Genomic DNA, 22,076 nt, shown 5'->3' on the forward strand with positions numbered 1-22,076 from the left:
CTATTTCTTGGAATAGCTTGAGAAGGATAGGTATTATCTCTGCTTTAAACGTCTGGTAGGACTCCCCTGGGAAGCCATCTGGTCCTGGACTGTTATTTGTTGGGAGATTTTTGATGACTGATTCAATTTCTTCGCTGGTGATGGGTCTGTTCAAGCTTTCTATTTCCTCCTGATTGAGTTTTGGAAGGGTGTGGGTGTTGAGGAATTTGTCCATTTCTTCCAGGTTGTCCAGTTTGTTGGCATATAATTTTTCATAGTATTCCTTGATAATTGCTTGTATCTCTGAGGGATTGGTTGTAATAATTCCATTTTGATTCATGATTTTATCTATTTGGGTCATCTCCCGATTCTTTTTGAGAAGCCTGTCTATAGATTTATCAATTTTGTTTATTTTTTCAAAAAACCAACTCATGGTTTCGTTTATCTGCTCTACAGTTTTTTTAGATTCTTTATTGTTTTTTTCTGCTCTGATCTTTATTATTTCTCTTCTTCTGCTGGATTTAGGCTGCCTTTGCTGTTCTGCTTCTATTTCCTGTAGGTGTGCTGTTAGATTTTGTATTTGGGATTTTTCTTGTTTCTGGAGATAGGCCTGGATTGCAACATATTTTCCTCTCAGGACTGCCTTTGCTGCATCCCAAAGCATTTGGATTGTTGTATTTTCATTTTTCATTAATTTCCATATATTTTTTAATATCTTCTCTAATTGCCTGGTTGATCCATTCATTCTTTAGTAGGGTGATCTTTAACCTCCATGCTTTTGGAGGTTTTCCAGACTTTTTCCTGTGGTTGATTTCAAGCTTCATAGCATTGTGGTCTGAAAGTATGCATGGTATGATTTCAATTCTTGTATACGTATGAAAGGCTGTTTTGTGACCCAATAGGTGATCTATCTTGGAGAATGTTCCATGTGCACTCGAGAAGAAAGTACATTCTGTTGCTTTGGGATGCAGAGTTCTAAATATATCTGTCACGTCCATCTGATCCAATGTATCATTCAGGGCCCTTGTTTCTTTACTGACAGTGTGTCTAGATGATCTATCCATTTCTGTAAGTGGAGTGTTAAAGTCCCCTGCAATTACCACATTCTTATCAATAAGTTGCTTATGTTTGTGATTGTTTTATATATTTGGGGGCTCCTGTATTCCACGCATAGACACTTATAATAGTTAGCTTTTCCTGATGGATAGACCTTGTAATTCCAGGGGCTCAAGTAGCTGCATTATCACAGAAGCTACATTTTGCATCTCGTTCCCATGACCTTAAGAAAGATTTTGTCAAATGTTTTTCTAAAATTCAGATACTCTATATCTAAGGCATTAGCACAAAGTACTAAAAATAAGACATGTGAATAAATGAATAATTGATCTATATACCTGTTTGTTATACCTATTATAAATAAAAATAAAACTGCCAATGAGGTTAGTTTGATACGATTATTTTTCTTGAGAGCCTACACTGTACTGATTCTGATTGTAGCTTTTACTCCCACCATGCTTCTTGGTGTACATTTCTTTCCCACTGACTATGTGCGATAGGTGAATTATCAAGGAAGGAACCATGCTCTCTGAGTCTGTCAGAGCTCTAATAGCTGAGCTGTGGGCTGAGGATATCAACAGGACTTCACTAGGTTTTTTTTTTTTTTTTGGTATATTTTCTAAAGCAAAACCCTTGACCCCAGAAAGGTGACCTGTGAAGATTATGATTCCTGAGCGTCAGGGATTTGTTTCCACCTCATACACCTTGCCAGAACACTTTGTTTTCATCTCCACCAGGCCAGTTCATTTAACTGTAGCTTACATTCCCAGGGATTTGAGTATTTCATTGTCTTCCTTGGGTTAAATTCATTAAACATTTTGAAAAGAGTATTTTGAAGGAGTATCTTGCTAATATTTTATTTAAAAAAAATTTTTTTTTTCAACGTTTATTTATTTTTGGGACAGAGAGAGACAGAGCATGAACGGGGGAGGGGCAGAGAGAGAGGGAGGCACAGAATCGGAAACAGGCTCCAGGCTCTGAGCCATCAGCCCAGAGCCTGACGCGGGGCTCGAACTCACAGACCGCGAGATCGTAACCTGGCTGAAGTCGGACGCTTAACCGACTGCGCCACCCAGGCGCCCCTTGCTAATATTTTAAAACCCAAATGTCTTGGCTCCTCAGCAAAACACCTCTCAGATTAGTGCTATCTCAGATTAGAGCTATTTGTAACACTCTCCGTGGTATCATTAAATCAAGATAAAGTAAAATTGCTCTTAAAGTGTGAGTAGTTGTGTCTATAGTTCTGTACTTCCCAGGGGGTTAAGGGGTAATGATTATTTTTAAACCACTGAGTTATTTATGTTTTCTTCCATAAATAAAAACAAGGGTAATAGAGTTGGGCTAAGAATTTCAGGGGTTTTATAGCTCATTAGTTTTTGCTAATATCTGAAAAAGTATGGAGCTGCTGGTATTGTTTAAGTAACTTTAGAATACCCTGATGTGTAATAGATTGTACTCCTCCCCAGCGATATCACAAGGAGTGAGGGGTGAGTGTTGGGTATGTGCCAGGGTTGGGCCTCCAAAGGTAAAAAGGGGGCTAGACTTTTAACACTTTCTCCATGTTTCATGGGCTATCTTTTATCGCAATTATACCAAAATATTTTCATCATACTCCTAGTATGTATCAAACAATTACATGCCTTTAAAAATGGAGAAAAGGTACTGATTTTGTACAGTGTGTTAAGGGGTAGCTACTTCTCTCTCTAAATGTCTCCAGGAATGCTTCTGGCCCTGCTATCCTCCCCTCTTATTTGTTTGTTTTTGCTTCTTGGTTTTTTGCTACCTGACTAAATATTTTCCCAATGCTACAAAAAGGACTCTTCACACCAAACTCTGCATGTCTTTGTTTTGAAAAGTAAAATCTCATTTTGTTCCTATCAACTTTACAATTTCAAAACTATGTACAAGTGACAGAAGTAGTTTTGAAACATGAAACGGGGTATTTCCTAGAAACTCGGGTGCTCTGAAAAAACATTAGCCTTCCTAGAAAATGTTTCAGATTCTCTTTCAGTAAAATCTGAATTCTGTTCTTGGCATGAGTTAGGTGTGTGATTGTTAGAAAGCATAAGTTTGCCCAAATCTCACACAATATCCTTTGTGATATAATTCTGTACCAGAATAAGAATTTTATTAGTCCTTTTCATGTGAGTATTTTATCTGGACTTTTTAAAGATAAAAAATTGAATGTGCTGGGAGTCAGGACCGGAACAAGACTTGTGGAGACTAAAGGCAAAAAATATTTTGGTGTTCCTTTCTCGGCACCCCACCATCCCCATGCGATGCAAACGTGAACCACACTAAGCCATAAATTATGTCTAAAGAAAATTCTACAACGTTTTGACTTTTCACATATGTCACTACAAATTTTTCTTTCTTCAAAATCTGAATTGCTTTAAGATAGTGCGTTGGCTTTGCAGGTGCCTTTAATCGCTGCTTGCTAATGTAGCGTGGGGGTGGGGTGTACTCTAGGAGTGTGCAAGGACTGGGCTACACGCGCCGGGTATTTTGCACCCGTTTGCATATCACGTGCAGGTAAATATCCGCAGAAACAGCCAATGCCTCTTTGAGACTTGGGGCGCGGCAGACCCAGAGAACCGCCGGGTAGCGCTGGGCTGCAGCCTGTTCTAGGCCCCGTTCCCGCCCACGCTAGCCCGACGGCGCGAGGGGCGGGGCCGAGGGCTTCAGCGAATGAGCGCCTGCGGGCCGGGCGGGCCGCGGTCAGGTAGCCCGGGCGACCGGAGTGCGGCCCCGCCCCCCGCGTCTAGCCTCCCTCGCGCGCTGCTGAGTGCTGGCTGGAATGCTAGCTGCGGTCCCTCCAAGCCGCGCGATGAGCAAGTGGAGCGTCGGGCGAAAGCCCAGCCGCACACTCGGACTCCTGCTGCTGGTGATCTTGAGTTACCTGGTGCTCCGCAGGTGAGAGAGCCCCGCCCGGCACCTGCCTGACTCCAGACATCTCAGCCTTCCACACCCGTAGTTCTCGCCTCCCCTCTCACCTGAGGGAGGCGGCCCCAAGAGTCTGCATCCCGCGAATTCCGAGCCCCCACGGGGAATGGCTCTCCAGTCTCTTCTTCTTTGGGTCTGGCGTCCCCCTGCATCACTAGGCACTCTGCTCCTTGCCTCGAGATCCAGGCCCCTGGGTCACACTAGGCGCTACCCGCTCATTCTCCAGGCGTCTGTGTCCTAGAGCTTCCCCACTCTTTCTCTGTGCTTCTGATGCCCGGGCTCTGCTTTCCTCGTGGATACTCCCAGCTCTCTGGGAAGGACAACAGAACTAGCTTTCAGGTCTCTTTCAAATGTCCCCCATCACTGCTCCGCCCCTAGTCCTCCTTGGGGAACCTGCTTCTGTTTTTCTCCCGGGTCCGTACGTTTCCTACCAATCCTGCTAGAAGGCTTGTCTATTCCGCAGAGGCCGGAGCTCCGGGGCTCCCAGCTATGGTAGATCTTGACTTCCCAGAGCAGTCAGCAGAACGCTGTCCCATGGGTCCTCCAAGATCCTCAGCCCTGGATTTATTTGCCCCACTCTAGGATTGATACAGCTTCTCTCTCCATTTGTCAGTCACCAGCTCACTCCTTCCCAGTCCCCTTTTGCAAAGTGTTGTCTGTGGCAAATGGTTGTGTTTAATGATAGAATAACTTACCCACAGCCTGCATGGGTGCCCTAGCCCAGATTTTTTGTTAACTGTATCTATTTATAGTATTCTATAACCCTGACCATGTCTTTCAGGTAGATGGCTGGCACTTTCCATATTCAAAACCTCCAGTGTTGCTGGGAACACAGACCAGCAGTATCAAATGCTTTGGCAGTGCAAGTTAATGTTGAAGCTTAGTCCGGGCAGACAACCCCACTTAGCTTTTGCTTCTTCTCTATCCCCTTTGTTAGTTTCTCTGAGTTTCCTCCAGGAGATAGGGAAGTTTTTGATGGAAGTGAATATCTGAATGTATTTTGCTGCCACAAGAACACCTTCAGAAACACTTTCTATTTCCACCTTTTCAAGACTTACATGTCTTCTTTGTTTTACCTGTTCTTGACTTTGGTGTTGGGAAGGATGTCATGATACTGTTTGAGAGAAAGACATGGCACTCTTCTTACTCTGGGGCTCAGAAAATTAAAGAGGCATTTTGTTTCCCCAGTTGTTCCCAAGCCTTTTTTTCCATCTCGTCAGTGATCTCTAACCCATTCCTCTTTGAAGACTGGCTCTGGCTCTTGTAGGATGCTCAGCCTTCCTCCTGATGCAAGGCTGATGCAAACCCCAGAAGGATTTACTGAAAGCAGAGGCAACAGGAGCCTCTGGCATGCAGCAGGGTATCAGGAGCCCACACCACAGAGAGAAAGGCCAGAGGTGTGCAAGTAGCATGTTGTTTGTCTATTGTTGCGGGTCAAGGATATGGCAGTCCATGCATGGGACCCAGCCAGGTCATTATGAGGAGCAGCTCTGAGGGGCTTGAGTTGGGCCAGATAGTGCACCCTAATAGTCCACAGGAAAAGGTGTGGGAGGGAGGCTGGGTATTTGTTGATGTCTGGCATGAAAGAAGATGAGGTGTCAGGTAGTCGACTGGCTGTGAAGAAGCCTGAGCTTCTCACAGGTGAGTTAACCATGTCCCTACCTGGGTTGGGGTGGCTGCAGCAGGAATCAGTCAGGGGCTTATGGAGGTACCTGGGAATAGCTGTGACTCAAGCCTGAGGAAATAGTTTGAAATGCTTAGTAAAGTCATTGTTATCCTTGTTATTCTTTTATACTAGGTAGGACAGAGAAGCTCTGACCCAAATTCAGGGCCATCTCTTAGGGTCCTTCACAATATGTGTCTTTTGGGCATCTTTTTGATACCACCATATGGTAATAGGCTTTCTGATCAATTTGTCCTGTCTTGCATGGGCTGGGCACCAAGGATTATCTCTGGAGGCCAGAGGAGAACACACTTTTTGTTGCTTCCTCTTCTTGCCTTGCTCTAGCTTTGACTGGATCATTAACTGAGTTGGAGGTGGGGACCTTTCCCAGCAGTAGCTGGGAATGTGGATGTGGCTAGTGGAATATAGGTCACAAGGGAATTGGCTACTTAGCTGGCAGCTTTGTGGAGCTGAGCTGTTAGGATCAGCCCTTTTCTTGTACCTCAGAAGGCAGGTAGTGGGTGGGGGAAGGGAAGGGGCTGCTGGGATCCAGCTTTTGTTTTTTCCCATGAACTTTACCTTATGCTAGTTCATAGTCAGTCATAACTGTTTGATTATATCACATCCAAGAAATAGGAGGACAAAGATGATTTTTGAAGATGACCTCTTTTTTTTTTCCTTAGATTGAACAGTGGTCTCAAATTACCTTTACTGCAGTATAATTGTTAGCAATAAGCTTGCATGTTTAGCTTGCACAGTTTGAAAATTTTATAGATATATACATAAATATATATATAATTATATATATAATTGTATATATCTATATAGTTATATATATAAATATATATATAATTTATGTATATATAGATCAACATATATATATATATAAAATTTTCAAATATGAAAATTCAGAATTTCAAACATGAAAATACCACCACAATTAAGACAGTGAAAATATCCATCAGCCCCAGAGATTTCCTTATGCCCCTTTGCATCTCTCTCTCCTGCCCCTCTCTGCTTCCGCAGCCCCAGGCACACTGATCTGTTGTTTTCTGGCACCATATATTTGTTTGCATTTTCTAGAGTTTTATAGAAATGCAGTCCTAAAGTATGTACTCTGTTTTTATCTGGTTTCTTTTACTCAGCATATCATTTGGAGATCTTTGGTGCTTATCAATGTGAACCATATCTGAACCAGCTCCCTCTCCTCTTTCCTACTCCCACTCCATGAATGCAAGAATTCCTGCTTGATATGATCAAGGCATAGTTCTTACTCATGACTTTTTTCCTTAATATAAATGCATCAGTGAGCAATAACCCAATTAACTCTGCATCTCGTATACCTGATATTTTAGCTGGCAAAAGTTAGGAGAGAGGAAAGTGGCCAGGTAGGCACCCTGCATCATGCCTCTGTAAAGGTAAGTTCATCTCTTTGCCCAGCTCTGCCTCATTTAGTGCTCCTTCACTGACATTACCTGGATTCTAGATCCAAAGTTCTTGAAGGAAAGAAGAGGAGAACCTTATCAGTCTTCTCCTTAGAGGAGGTGGATAACTTAGCAACATGACCTGGTCACCTTCTTTCAAACATATTACGGAAAGTGCTGTCTTCCAAGGGTGTGTGGGCAAATTGTGCCTCTCTTCCTGGCCTTATGTGAGGTCACCGATTTTATGAGCTTTGCCTGTTTTAGGACTTTACCCTGCTTGAGGCCTGAGTCATATTCCCTGGAATGTTTGAACTCTTTGAACACTGTTCCTTTCATCTTCTAGTAGTGAAGTTTTCAGCATGTGGGAAGTGTCTCTTTCAGCAGGTAGTCATTTCTCTGACACAAGTGGGGGAACATGGCTACCTGGGCAGTGGCTCAGTCAGAGAGAGGTAGGATGTCTGAGCCATCCTGTGCTGGGAAGATAGAGTTGGCACTGGGATTCTTACAATGCTGTACTAGCCAACTGAAGGGACCAGAGTGTCTTGGAGCAAGAACATGGAGATTAAATTTGGGGCAAAAGCTGCACAGCCTGAGCAGCAGAAGTATTGGAAGGTTAGCCAAAGAGTTTTCTGTGCGTTAGGTCAAGGAAGTAGCAAGTGAAATAAAAGTGCTTAATCTTTGTTGCAATGACTCAGAGTTCCATTATACTGACTTGAATGCTCTTCTAATGAAGATTCAGGATATGCTGGAGTTTAGGTCAGTATTTTCAGAATATTTAGCACCTGAGAAGGATTCTGGAGGCCAGCCCCCTTTCTCTGGTTCCTCCCCTATAATCTAGCAGAATTCTTTTCGTATAGGGATATTTTCTGCTTCTTCCCCATTCAGGTTTATTTCTTGCTTAAATCTATTGCTCTGGATATTAAAGGCCACACATGTTGTGTGAGATTCTCCTGCAATAGAAGGGCAGGGGTATTTTTAGAGGCTAATGGTAATGAAGCAAATAACTCTTGACTGGGTCTACTGGGTAGACCTTCTTAGGTGATGATCCTCACTGATTTCATGCATCCGTGCACAGCAAGACAGTGGCATTGTTCCTTTCAAGAGCATGCTGCTCTTCCTGCAAAGTTTACTTTGTGAGTAGGTAATCTGTAAGGATAAAATATTCAAATAATATAAAGAGGAAAATAAAGCCTCCACTTCTGGTCCTAAGGTACCCCTCTCACCTCTAGCAGAGGTGATTACTAATAATGGTTTCTTCAGGGGAATTACATATACAACAAGACAGCTCTATGTATTATTACCCCATTTGTCCATTAGGGACATAATTTATTCAAACAATCTCCTATTGATGAACATCGATTGTCTCCAATCTTTTAGCTACTGCAAGCAAAGTTGCAACGTAGGTTAACTACACTGGAATTAAAATAAAATAATATAAAGTAAAAACAAATAAGAAAATCCACAAAGTTACAATGAATATCTGTAGGTATATTTCTGTCTCTAGGATTGCTGACCATATAAGATATTCATTTTAAATATCTATAGACATTTAAAATAAGTAAGTAAAAATAAGTTAAAATAAGTAAGTAAAATAGCACATTCTGTTTCTGTTGGATCATTGTGAGGGAGATTCTGAGCTCTAAAGTCCGAGGGGAAAATTCTGTTTACTTTGTATGTGCACAGGTTCTTTGTGTCTTTAAGAGCTAGTACATTTCTTGTATATCTATGTAGATAAGTCTCATGCAGTGGCGAATGATTAAAAAAAAATGTTGAGCATATTTATATTGCCCCTGTGTCATTAAATCATTTTATTCTGATTCCACAAGTACTCTAAGAGGGGAGTCTTGCTATCAGTAGAGTCCTCTGGGTCATCTAACAGAATTTTCACCCCTCTCTAAGTTGAGATATAATATTTTTTTCTATTTATGATGCTATCAGTGGGAAATTTTCCCATAATGAAAAATTTCTGTTACATAACATCAGGACACTTTTTAATTTTTTTTTTCAACGTTTATTTATTTTTGGGACAGAGAGAGACAGAGCATGAACGGGGGAGGGGCAGAGAGAGAGGGAGACACAGAATCGGAAACAGGCTCCAGGCTCCGAGCCATCAGCCCAGAGCCCGACGCGGGGCTCAAACTCACGGACCGAGAGATCGTGACCTGGCTGAAGTCGGACGCTTAACCGACTGCGCCACCCAGGCGCCCCAAGGACACTTTTTATTGTTAATATGTGGTTGATTACTCCTGAACTGTTTTGTTACTTCACCTTTGGGTCTCAAGGTTTTGGTCTAGTAGGTGTTTATTCAATACAAACTTCCTACAGCATTTGGAAGATGTTGCCCTCCAAACCAACACATGTCCCTGGATCATGTAGGTAGACACTTGGCCTGACTTGCTGGAGTCTGCATGCTAGGCCAGTTCCTGGCTCACCAAGAAGCCTTTTCAGAGGGAAAGACAGAGGTACTAAGATTGTAGCAGTGCCATCGACCTGCAGAATGCTGCAAAATGACCTGCAAAATGAGGTTATACTAGCTTTTGAAATGGAAGGTTCAACCCCTTTGGAAATATTTAATGCTGTTCTAGCAAAGCAGGAGCCTAAAGCTTTGGGCACAGGCCAAGGATCACATCCAGGAAGTTGGATCAGTTACAAGGATAGAGTTCCATTTCCCTGGGATTGAAGTTCTTGGGGTTCCAGGATTGATCCGAGAGCCATTATTCTAGATTAGAGGCATTAAAGGCACTGGCCTGGGTCAAAGAGTGGGCAGCTCCTTCCTTAGGCCTTCACGATTCCCCACTGAGGGAGGAGTATATAGCCTTAAGGCTGGTAAGGCCAAAATATCCCCAAGTGCACAGTTGAGGGGAACAGAATGCCCAAGGAAATAGGGCCTCATGGGAGCCTGTAACCACATTAGGATCTTGAGAGTGACGACTAGAAATTTGTATTTTAAATCCAAGTGAGGAGATTTCTATGCATGATGATGTCTTTTGGGCAGTTTAACATAACTGCCATCTAAATAATGGTTTCTAGCATGAACACTTGGATTAATGAAGATATGAGTGTTTCCTTGGTCATCATCTTTTTTTAAAAAAAAATTTTTTCAACGTTTTTATTTATTTTTGGGACAGAGAGAGACAGAGCATGAATGGGGGAGGGGCAGAGAGAGAGGGAGACACAGAATCGGAAACAGGCTCCAGGCTCCAAGCCACCAGCCCAGAGCCCGACGCGGGGCTCGAACTAACGGACCGCGAGATCGTGACCTGGCTGAAGTCAGACGCTTAACCAACTGCGCCACCCAGGCACCCCTGGTCATCATCTTTAATGTGATGCTTTGGACCCAGATTGAACCTCTTCTCAAGGTGGCCCTGATGGGTTCACAGTGCACCTGGAAATTGGATTTGTAAGTTGTCATATCTCAAGTATACATTACATATAGTGCCAAAATAACCAGTCCTTAGGACCAGCGAGGACTTATGTTCTGTGACTTGAAGGACTATTTCTACAGATTCCTACTTCATCTCCTGAGCTTGTCCATACCCTTGGAGAGCCTCAAATTGTATGGGCATTGCCTGGTCTATGCTGGAGGCCAAGATGCTCCAGAAGATGATGATGCTGTCTCTGTCACATCTGGTCGATGGATACTGGTCTGAATCTGGTCAGACTGTGTGGCTGAAGGAGATGGCTGTGACCCCAGGTGAAGCTTCCCAGTTCTACAATGGCCCCAGTTACTGATCAATATATTTTCAGGATTTACAGGTGATATAGGGATGCCTTCTGGCATGGAAAGAACCATTTCAGACCTGCTTCAATGAGCATACTTCATTCAAGATCATTCAAGTAAGCAACCGGAGCTGGCTCTTCTCCTACCCCACCCTGAAGACTCTCTCTGAGATCTGAGAATCAATTCAGGGACCCATTTCACATGAAAGAAATTGTAAGTTTGCCACCTGCTCATCTGCCTTTTCTAATTCAAGCACATTAACTCAGCACTTTTGACCATGTCTGGTGAAGTCTGGCCTGTGTAGAGCCTGTGCTGTGTCCCTTGTCCTTATGATCCACTACTGTGATAAAGTATAAGAAGGATTCATCCCTCTACCCCTTCACACTCCCAGTCTGCCTGACGGCAACTCCTCACCTGGGAAACTCAGGCCCCAAGTCCTCTGCCTAATGTTTCTGCTAAAACCTGTTGCATCTATGGCTCACACAGCATATATCACCTGCCAAAAGGGATGGAAGTAACCAGAATGTAGAGGTATTGTTACATTGTGTGGGGCCCCGTCAGAAATCTGACATGTGTGCCACTTTCCAGGAACCTCACTGTAGACTGTGAACAGAGTAGGACTCTGAGCAGGGCAAACCTGAGGACAGGTCAGGTCAGTGACCAAGGCCTGCTCTTCAGTTTATTCAAGGGCTGAAAATTTACTTATCCTACTATGAAGCTAAGATACAAAGGCAAACAAAAATTCCAGGAGAAAGTAAAATACGCTCCAGCTAAAAAGAAGGCAGATGCCCTGTATCAAAAAAAAAAAAAAAAAAAAAAAAAAGTTTCAACAAGGGACACCTGGTTGGCTCAGTTGGTAGAGCATGGAACTCCTGATCTTGGGGTTTTGAGTCTGAGCCCCATGTTGGGTGCAGGGATTTCTTTAAAAAAAAAAAAAAGAAGAAGAAGCTTTCCACAATCTAACAAACAAACAGACACACAGAAAAGCTTTCCACAATCTGAAACAAAAAGTTTCAACATGAATGAGTTGCTCACTGGGAAAAACAACACAAACAAGGGAACAGGGTTTCCTAAAGGTTTGGTTTGCTCTGTGGTAACAGGCCTAATTTAGAAGGAAAGTGTCTCCCGACCTCATGTAACCATATAGTTTCCATTGTCCTTATTTTGTTATTACTGAGTTAATTATTCAGGAAGCACTGAGGTTATTATTAACTTATGGTAACAAGTACTAATGATCATTATCAGTATTAATAACCATTTTCACTGTTTTCTCGTTTATGAAGCTCTAATATATATCATCTCATTTTTCACAGTGGATTCCTTGGAGAAATACCAAATTTATCATCCTCATTTTCTCAGTGAATTCATCCCTTTTATTAATGTATTAAAAATTCACCTAGTAACCTACCAGAAAGATTTCAGAAAGGTAACAGTTGAATTCTCTAGAATTTGGAGTTACAAGCTAGCTTTTTTTATTTGCAGTGTTAGTTTCATGCCTCTAAACAAGCACTGAGAGTAATATTTATTTTAAAAAATTTAGAAAGTGATAGTACATAAAGACACTAGCAAATACAAGCTCTGCCCAGGAAGAGATGGCATATACGTATATCAAAGGACAAAATATAGATTAGTGCTTCACAAACTTTACTGTGGGGTCTGGTCAAAATGCACATTCTGATTCAGGTCTCAGGTAAAGCCCGAGTTTCTGCATTTTTATCAAACTCCAGATGAAGGTACCCTGCAGGTGCAGTGCACACCTGGAGATGTAAATCCAGAAGGAGGGGACAGATTAGGGAGACTCTCTTACTAGCAGGAAGTATTTTGGAATGAGGGTCACAGAGAGTGCTTCCAGCACCATCAGCACCTCTGCACCGAGTGGGTGGAGAGAGGGAGGCTCTCGCATCATTTGGGAGACACAGTCCTAAATAAAAGTTGGGGTCAGTGATGTGAGCTTGGTGAGCTGGAGATTGTTCTTTTGAAGTTCTTGCCAGTGGATAAGGATTGCTGCCTGGTGGCATGACTGCTGAATTGTATTTTCACTGTCTTTAAAAGTAATGAGATTTTGCGCGTGCATGTGTGTATTTTTACCACTGGCAAAAATATGTATTATTACCACTGGTCAATGTATCTCTGTGTTTAAGAAGAGAATCTGTCCATCAGTTCTTCCTCACTCTAGCCTGGGGTGAGCCTGAAGGGTGGAGGACCTAAGGGATGCCTAGAGGTGTCCAGTGGGGAGAGTACATAAAGCCTAGTGAGTAGATGAGGCATGAGGGCAGAGAGTGTTCTTTGGAGCAGATATGAGGAAAACAACTTGTCCTGTGCATGTGGTATGAGAAACTTCAGATGCAGTCAGAACACTCAGGAGCTTATGGTCAAAGGGAAGAGCTAAGGGGAAGAGCCAAAGCAAGGAGATGGCTAGGAGGCCCAGACAGTGGCCACAGAGGGCTTGAGGCCTCCTTTTAGTATATAAGGCCTCATCCTTCAGGGCAGGGTTGGCAGTTTCCTGTAAAGGGCCAGGTAGCAAATGTGTTCAGCTTTGCAGACTACATGGTGTCTTTCACGTCAACATCACTATGCCCCAAAGCAGCCGCAGACAGTATGTCAACGAATGGGCATGGCAGGGTGCCAATAAAACTATTTATTAACATTGAAATGTGAAGTTAATATAATTTTTTTGTGTTCCCACATCTTGCTCTTTTGATTTTATTTTTCTAACCACTTAATAATGTGAAAGACATTCGTATCTTGCTGACTACACAAAGACAGGAGGCATAGTGGCTTTGGCCCACACCTGGGGTTTGCTGACTGCTGGTCAAGGGGCTGGGTTGGTTTGACAGGATCCCACTGGACAGACCTTTTGTTGTAAAATTTTAGAAACTGTAATAAGATGACTTGACACAAAATCTTGTGCATAAAACATGGTTAGACAGAAAATTAAATGCTTAAGAATGGAAAGATTGGGAGTATTCTCTATTAAGGACATAAAAAAAAAAAACCCACACTGAGGCTATTCTAATATACAAAGCATACAAAAATAAACATTTCAAATATCCACAAAACTCCTTTATAGCACGTTTCAGAGTATTTCATTTATATCTGACCTTCAAAGGGTCTTTGTGAACAGTTAGGCATTCACCCATTTTACAGAGGAAGAAACTCATGGCCACAGAGCTAGTGTCACTGACCCAAAGTGATGGTCCTACAAGGGTAGGGCCAGGATCATGTCCAGATCTTCCTTGTGCAAATATTGTTCTTGTTTTCACTTTCCCATACAGGTGGTCCTCTGGAAGAACTATATTCTGAAATATCACTTACAAGTCACTTGGAACATGGGACTTTTCTGTTTAGAGAAAGGAAAAAGTGATTAGGTTCTCAGGTTATCCACAAATGACTGTTTCAACTATAATATAGCATAACTTCACTCCTGCAGTGGCATCATGAATTCTGGGTCCTGGTGGCTGTGAGAAGTAGGAAGGAGGAGATCAAAATAATTTACTTTTCCCATAGTGGCCATTTACAATATTCCCAAGTGGTCAGTGATATCTGTGTCACCTCTGTCTTCTTGGCCTCCTGTTCTCCCTACTCTGGCCATCAGGGTCCCTGATTTGCCCCAGACCTTCCTGTAAAACTTGCCCTAGACCAGTGGCTCAGCCTTGCTCCGATCTGTGGAGGAGCTTTTAAAAACTACCAATACCTGTGCCCCACCTCCAAGGTCATTAACTGGTCAGGAGTGGGGCCTGCGCATTCATTGTTCTAAGTTTCCCAGGTGATTTAGATATGGGACCAGCTTTGAGAGCCACTGTGGCCAAACCCAAACCTCTCTTTTTGTGCTGTAGCTGACTTCAGCAAAGTGCTAGGAAGGCTTCTGCTGAAGTGGTTTCACACTGTTTTGGTCTCATACGTCCTACATCCATTTGGTTGCTAAGCCTGGTAAACTGAACTGGTCAATATATTTGTCCTCCCAGCTCTGATCACAACTGCCCAAGGACAGACTGTTGTTTCTGGTCTAGAGCAATACTTCTCAATCTGTGGTGAAGAATCATTTTTCCTTTTGTAAAAATTTTTTTTTCTAGTCTGTTACTTGATAAAACACATTCAAAAATTATTACTAGAAAAAGGAAATGAAAAGATATACAAAGTCCCTGCCCCAGCTTTTATGATGAGCTTCAACAGACATAAAATTACCTTCATTACGGTAAAGGTACTTCAATTTCTGTACCAATCCCAGACTGTAGCAAGCAGTTGTGAGCAGTGAGTGCCAGTGCCACGCATATACTGTTGAGGGACTCCAGGCTGGGATACTGCTCATACAGTCTTCTCACCAGTCTGCTTGCTATTCTTGGAGTACATCTGCGTTCACTTTTTAATACTTTTGCCCCTAGTTTCCTCTGTTTTCTTATATTCTCTGCCTTCAAGACCTGTGAAATAGTTATCATCTAAACAAAGCCTTCTGACTCCTCCTGGATGATTTAGATAATTTCTTCATTCAACAATTAGCTATATATATATTTCAGCTACTGCCCTCTGCCACTGCTAGGCCAGGTTACCCTAACATGTGGGGCCCAGTGCGTAATGAAAATATGGGGCCCTTGTTTAAAAAGTATTAAGAATTCCATAGTGTATATAAACCACAATTTCTTTATCCATTCATCAAAGACAGATACCATATGGTTTCACTCTTATGTGGATCCTGAGAAACTTAACAGGAACCCATGGGGGAGGGGAAGGAAAAAAAAAAAAAGAGGTTAGAGTGGGAGAGAGCCAAAGCATAAGAGACTGTTGAGAACTGAGAGCAAACTGAGGGTTGATGGGGGGTGGGAGGGAGGAGAGGGTGGGTGATGGGTATTGAGGAGGGCACCTTTTGGGATGAGCACTGGGTGTTGTATGGAAACCAATTTGACAATAAATTTCATATATAAAAAAAAAAGTATTAAGAATTTCAGGATGAAGGTAGTGTGTCTGAAACTATGTGTACAGTGTGTGCTTTGATACATTTATATGTTGTAATATGATTGCCACTGTAGCAGTATTTATCACATGACATAATTATAGTACAATATTATCTATATTCATTGCACTGTGGATTAGATCTCTGTGGCTTATTTTACTTGTTGCAAGGGAGCCTTCTCAGCTTGGGACCCTGTGTGGACTGCATGCCTTACATGCCCTGGAGGGCCAGCCCTGGCCTTATCTTTGCACTTGGCTTATAGCAGCCGATAATTTGTAATTATCTGAGTGTGCAGTGATGTGGAGAACATTGTACATGTCAGAAGCATCTGGTTTGGAGGAACTTTGGTAGGACAGGAGCTAACTTCCTGAGGAGTGTGTGCAATTGAATTTTTCCCATTAATAGCAGGGCTCCAGCTGCTTTACAGTTTAGGGTATGTAACTTTATATTCAGAGCTGAAGCACTTGGCATTGTAGGTGGAGGAGAAGCTGGCTGGCATGTAGGAAAAGGACCCAGCAGGAATACAGGGCTGTGGAAGAAATGGAGAGAGAGCAGGAGGGATGGCTCATCCAATAAGCACGTTGGGAGAGTCAATGATGGTGTGTGCGACATGCATGTGTTCTCTGCCCCCATGACCTGCACCATTGGTCCCTGTGGCTGGCCAGAGCTCTGTGAAAGAGCTGCCTATTTGAAGTGCACAGAGAATGGCTGAATCCAGAATCAAGACTGAAGATCTCAGCCCATTTTGGTTCATGCATCTCTGTTTCTTCTAAGTGATGACAGTCCCCAGTGTGTATCAGTATCGATTGAATGAAGCAATTTGGGCCTTAAGCAGTGGCACAGTTTTAGCCAGTGTTACAAAAGGAATGGAAAGACCAGCAGCAGTTTAGGGAGCTCTTTTATGCAGAAGAGCCCTGCAGGGCAATATGCCTTCTAGTGGCAGGAACTGTAATGAAAAGTGGGCATAGAAGAGGCACCAATGGAAATTTGCTTTTGCCCCAGACTCACTCACTCACTCACTCACTCACGCTGTTGTTTTCTGTCTCCAACTCTCATATATATATATATACATATACATATATACACATATGTGTACATATGTGTATATATGTATATGTATATATGTATATATATGTATATATATAAATTTGTGTATATATGTATATGTATATATGTATATATATATAGATTTGTGTGTGTATATATATATATATATATATCTCCAATTTCCCCTCTCCTCCACCCCCCATCGACCCTCAGTTTGTTCTCATTATTCAAGAGTCTCTTATGGTTTGCCTCCTTCCCTCTGTGTAATGTATTTTTTACCCCTTCCCCTCCCCCATAGTCCTCTATTAAGTTTCTCAGGATCCACATAAGAGTGAAAACATATGGTATCTTCCTCTGTATGACTTATTTCACTTAGCATAATACTCTCCAGTTCCATCCACGTTGCTACAAATGGCCAGATTTCATTCTTTCTCATTGCCAAGTAGTATTCCATTGTGTATATAAACCACAATTTCTTTATCCATTTGTCAGTTGATGGACATTTAGGCTCTTTCCATAATTTGGCTATTGTTGAAAGTGCTGCTATAAACATTTCGGTGCAAATGCCCCTATGCATCAGCACTCCTGTATCTGTTGGGAAAATTCCTAGCAGTGCTATTGCTGGGTCATAGGGTAGATCTATTTTTAATTTTTTGAGGAACCTCCACACTGTTTTCCAGAGCGGCTGCACCAGTTTGCATTCCCACCAACAGTGCAAGAGGGTTCCCATTTCTCCACATCCTCTCCAGCATCTATAGTCCCCTGATTTGTTCATTTTAGCCACTCTGACTGGCATGAGGTGGTATCTGAGTGTGGTTTTGATTTGTCTTTCCCTGATGAGGAGTGACATTGAACATCTCTTCATGTGCCTGTTGGCCATCTGGATGTCTTTAGAAAAGTGTCTATTCATGTCTTCTGCCCATTTCTTCACTGGATTATTTTGTTTTTCGGGTGTGGAGTTTGGTGAGTTCTTTATAGATTTTGGATACCAGCCTTTTATCTGATATGTCATTTGCAAATATCTTTTCCCATTCCGTTGGGTGCCTTTTAGTTTTGTTGATTGTTTCCTTTGCAGTGCAGAAGCTTTTTATCTTCATGAGGTCCCAAAAGTTCATTGTTGCTTTTAATTCCCTTGCCTTTGGAGATGTGTCAAGTAAGAAATTCCTGCGGCTGAGGTCAGAGAGGTTTTTTCCTGCTTTCTTTTCTACGTTTTTGATTGTTTCCTGTTTCACATTCAGGTCCTTCATCCATTTTGAGTTTACATTTGTGAATGTGTAAGAAAGTGGTCTAGTTTCATTCTTCTGCATGTTGCTGTCCAGCTCTCCCAGCACCATTTGTTAAAGAGACTGTCTTTTTTCCATTGGATATTCTTTCCTGCTTTGTCAAAGATGAGTTGTCCATACACTTGTGGGTCCAATTGTGGAGTCTCTATTCAATTCTGTTGGTCTGTGTGTCTGTTTTTGTGCCAATACCATGCTGTCTTGATGATTACAGCTTTGTAGTAGAGGATAAAGTCTGGGATTGGGATGCCTCCCGCTTTGGTTTTCTTCTTCAATATTACTTTGGCTATTCGGGGTCTTTTGTGGTTCCATACAATTTTAGGATTGCTTTTTCTAGCTTCGAAAAGAATGCTGGTGCAATTTTGATTGGGATTGCATTGAATGTGTAGATAGCTTTGGGTAGTATTGACATTTTAACAATATTTATTCTTCCAATCCATGAGCATGGAATGCTTTTCCATTTCTTTGTATCTTCTTCAATTTCCTTCATAAGCTTTCTATAGTTTTCAGCATGCAGATCATTTACATATTTGGTTAGATTTATTCCTAGGTATTTTATGCTCTTGGTGCAATTGTGAATGGGATCAGTTTCTGTATTTGTCTTTCTGTTGCTTCATTATTAGTGTATAAGAATGCAACTGATTTCTGTACATTAATTTTGTATCCTGTGACTTTGTTGAAGTCATGTATCAGTTCTAGCAGACTTTTGGTGGAGTCTGTCAGGTTTTCCATGTACAGTATCATGTCATCTGAAAAAAGTGAAAGCTTGACTTCATCTTTGCCAATTTTGATGCCTTTGATTTCCTTTTGTTGTCTGATTGCTAATGCTAGAACTTCCAACACTATGTTAAATAACAGCGGTGAGAGTGGACATCCCTGTCGTGTTCTTGATCACAGGGCGAAAGCTCTCAGTGTATCCCCGTTGAGGATGATACTAGCTGTGGGCTTTTCTTAAATGGCTTTTATGATGTTTAAGTATGTTCCTTCCATCCCGATTCTCTCGAGGGTCTTTATTAAGAAAGGATGATGAATTTTGTCAAATGCTTTTTCTGCATCGATTGACAGGATGATATGGTTCTTATCTCTTCTTTTATTAATGTGATATATCACATTGATTGATTTGCAAATATTGAACCAGCCCTGCAGCCCAGGAATGAATCCCACTTGGTCATGTGAATCATTCTTTTTATATACCATTGAATTTGATTTGCTAGTATCTTATTGAGAAATTTTGCATCCATATTCATCAGGTATATTGGCCTGTAGTTGTCTTTTTTTGTCTGGTTTGGGAATCAGAGTAATGCTGGCTTCAGAGAATGAGTCTGGAAGTTTTCCTTCCCTTTCTGTTTTTTGGAACAGCTTGAGAAGGATAGGTATTATCTCTGCTTTAAATGTCTGGTAGAATTCCCCACGATGCCATCTGGTCCTGGACTCTTATTTGTTGGGAGATTTTGGATAACTGATTCAATTTAATCACTGGTTATGGGTCTGTTAAAGTTTTCTATTTCTTCCTGTTTGAGTTTTGGAAGTGTGTGGGTGCTTAGGAATTTTTCCATTTCTTCCATGTTGTCCAGTTTGTTGGCATATAATTTTTCTTAGTATTCCCTGATAATTGCTTGTATTTCTGAGGGATTGGTTGTAATAATTCCATTTTTATTCATGATTTTATCTATTTGGGTTCTCTCCCTTTTCTTTTTGAGAAGCCTAGCTAGAGGTTTATCAATTTTGTTTATTTTCTCAAAAACCAACTCTTGGTTTCATTGATCTGCCTACTGTTTTTTCAGGTTCTATATTATTTATTTCTGCTATGATCTTTATTATTTCTCTTCTTCTGCTGGGTTTGGGGTGTATTTGCTGTTCTGTTTCTAGTTACTTTTGGTGTGCTGTTAGATTTTGTATTGGGGATTTTTCTTATTTCTTGAGATAGGCCTGGATTACAATGTATTTTCCTCTCAGGACTGCCTTCGCTGCATCCCAAAATATTTGGATTGTTGTATTTTCATTTTCATTTTCATTTATTTCCATATATTTTCTAATTTCTCTAATTACCTGATTCACACATTCATTCTTCAGTAGGATGTTTTTTAACCTCCATGCATTTGGAGGTTTTCCAGACTTTTTCCTGTGGTTGATTTCAAGTTTCATAGCATTGTGGTCTCAAAGTGTGCATGGTATGGTCTCGATTTGTTTATACTTATTAAGGGCTGTTTTGTGACCCAGTATGTGATCTATCTTTGATATGTTCCATGTGCACTCGAGAAGAAAGTATATTCTGTTGCTTTGGGATGCAGAGTTCTAAATATATCTGTCAAGTCCATCTGATCCAATGTATCATTCAGGGTCCTTGTTTGTTTATTGATTCTCTGTCTAGATGATCTATCCATTGATACAAGTGGAGTATTAAAGTGTCTTGCAATTACCACATTCTTATCAATAAGGTTGCTTATGTTTGTGATTGTTTTATATATTTGGGGGCTCCCGTATTCTGTGCATAGACATATATAATAGTTAGCTCTTCCTGATGGATAGACCCTGTAATTATTAAATAATGCCCTTCTTCATATGTTGTTACAGCTTTTAATTTAAAGTCTAATTTGTCTGATACAAGTATGTTTACTCCAGCTTTCTTTTGACTTCCAGTAGCATGATAGATAGGTCTCCGTCCCCTCACTTTCAATCTGAAGGTGTCCTCAGGTCTAAAATGAGTCTCCTGTAGACAGCAAATAGAGGGGTCTTGTTTTTTGTTTTTGTTTTTTTTTTTAATCCATTCTCATACCCTATGTCTTTTGGTTGGAGCATTTAGTCCATTTACATTCAGTTTTATTACTGAAAGATACGGGTTTAGAGTCATTGTGATGTCTGTAGGTTTCATGCTTGTAGTGGTGTCTCTGGTACTTTGTGGTCCTTGCAACATTTCACTCAGAATCCCCCTTAGGATCTCTTGTAGGGCTGGTTTAGTGGTGATGAATTCCTTCAGTTTTTGTTTGTTTGCGAAAACCTTTATCTCTCCTTGTATTCTGAATCACAGACTTTCTGGGTAAAGGATTATTGGCTGCATATTTTTTCCGTTCATCACATTGAAGTTTTCCTGCCATTCCTTTCTGGCCTGCCAAGTTTCAGTAGATTGGTCTGCTACTACTCTTATGTGTCTACCATTGTATATTGAGGCCCATTTATCCATAGCTGCTTTCAGAATTCTCTCTTTATCCTTGTATTTTGCCGGTTTTACTATGATATATCATGCAGAAGATCGATTCAAGTTACGTCTGAAGGGAGTTCTCTGTGCCTCTTGGATTTCAATGCCTGTTTCCTTCCCCAGATTGGGGAAGTTCTCAGGTATGATTTGTTCAAGTACACCTTTAGCCCATTTTTCTCTCTTCTTCTTCTTCTGGAATTCCCATGATATGGATATTGTTCTATTTGATTGCATCACTTAGTCTCTAATTCTCCCCTCATACTCCTGGATTTTTTTGTCTCTCTTTTTCTCAGGTTGCTGTTTTTCCAAAATTTCGTCTTCTAATTCACCTATTCTCCCCTCTGCCTCTTCAATCCGCACTGTGGCTGCCTCCATTTTATTTTCCTCCTCATTTGTAGCATTTTTAATTCATCATCACTATTTTTTAGTCCCTTGATCTCTGCAGCAATAGATTCTCTGCTGTCCTCTGTTTTTTTCAAGACCAGGAATTAATTTTATGACTATTATTCTAAATTCTTGTTCAGTTATACTCCTTAAATCGGTTTTGATCAATTTGTTAGCTGTTGCCACGTCTTGGAATTTCATTTGAGGAGAATTATTCTGTTTTGTCATTTTGGCTAGTTTTTCGTCCCTTATGCATTTTAAATGCTTGTTGTGTGCTCTGCACCTGCAAGCACTGCTATATGAAAGGAGGGTTATACAGTGTCCAGGGCCTGGCCCTTCAGGAGGTGTTTTTTCAGAGATGGTTACTTGCTCTCTGTTGTGTTTGGTTTTTTTATTACCCTACTCTTAGTGATATTTTGGATCCTCCTCCAGGTG

General features: G+C 41.4%; 1 protein-coding gene across 3 annotated transcripts in view; it reads left to right on the forward strand.

Moving 5' to 3' along the window:
• The first annotated feature begins 3,795 nt into the window (after positions 1 to 3,795).
• Positions 3,796 to 22,076, forward strand: part of GLB1L2 (galactosidase beta 1 like 2) — a 54,338-nt gene continuing 36,057 nt past the window's right edge. Inside the window, exons 1-2 of one of the 3 annotated variants that reach the window (XM_040483594.1) lie at positions 3,843 to 3,948; positions 10,813 to 10,999. Coding sequence is in view for 2 of the 3 variants with exons in the window: in XM_040483592.1 (XP_040339526.1) it covers positions 3,833 to 3,948 (116 nt within the window). In the remaining variant the exon portion in view is untranslated. Of the gene's footprint in view, positions 3,949 to 10,812; positions 11,000 to 22,076 lie in introns of all 3 variants that reach the window. The other 2 variants (XM_040483592.1, XM_040483593.1) reach the window with 2 other exon arrangements.

This window comes from Herpailurus yagouaroundi, unplaced genomic scaffold, assembly GCF_014898765.1.
Source record: "Herpailurus yagouaroundi ecotype Mexico unplaced genomic scaffold, PumYag 161, whole genome shotgun sequence".
Classification (NCBI taxonomy): domain Eukaryota; kingdom Metazoa; phylum Chordata; class Mammalia; order Carnivora; family Felidae; genus Herpailurus; species Herpailurus yagouaroundi.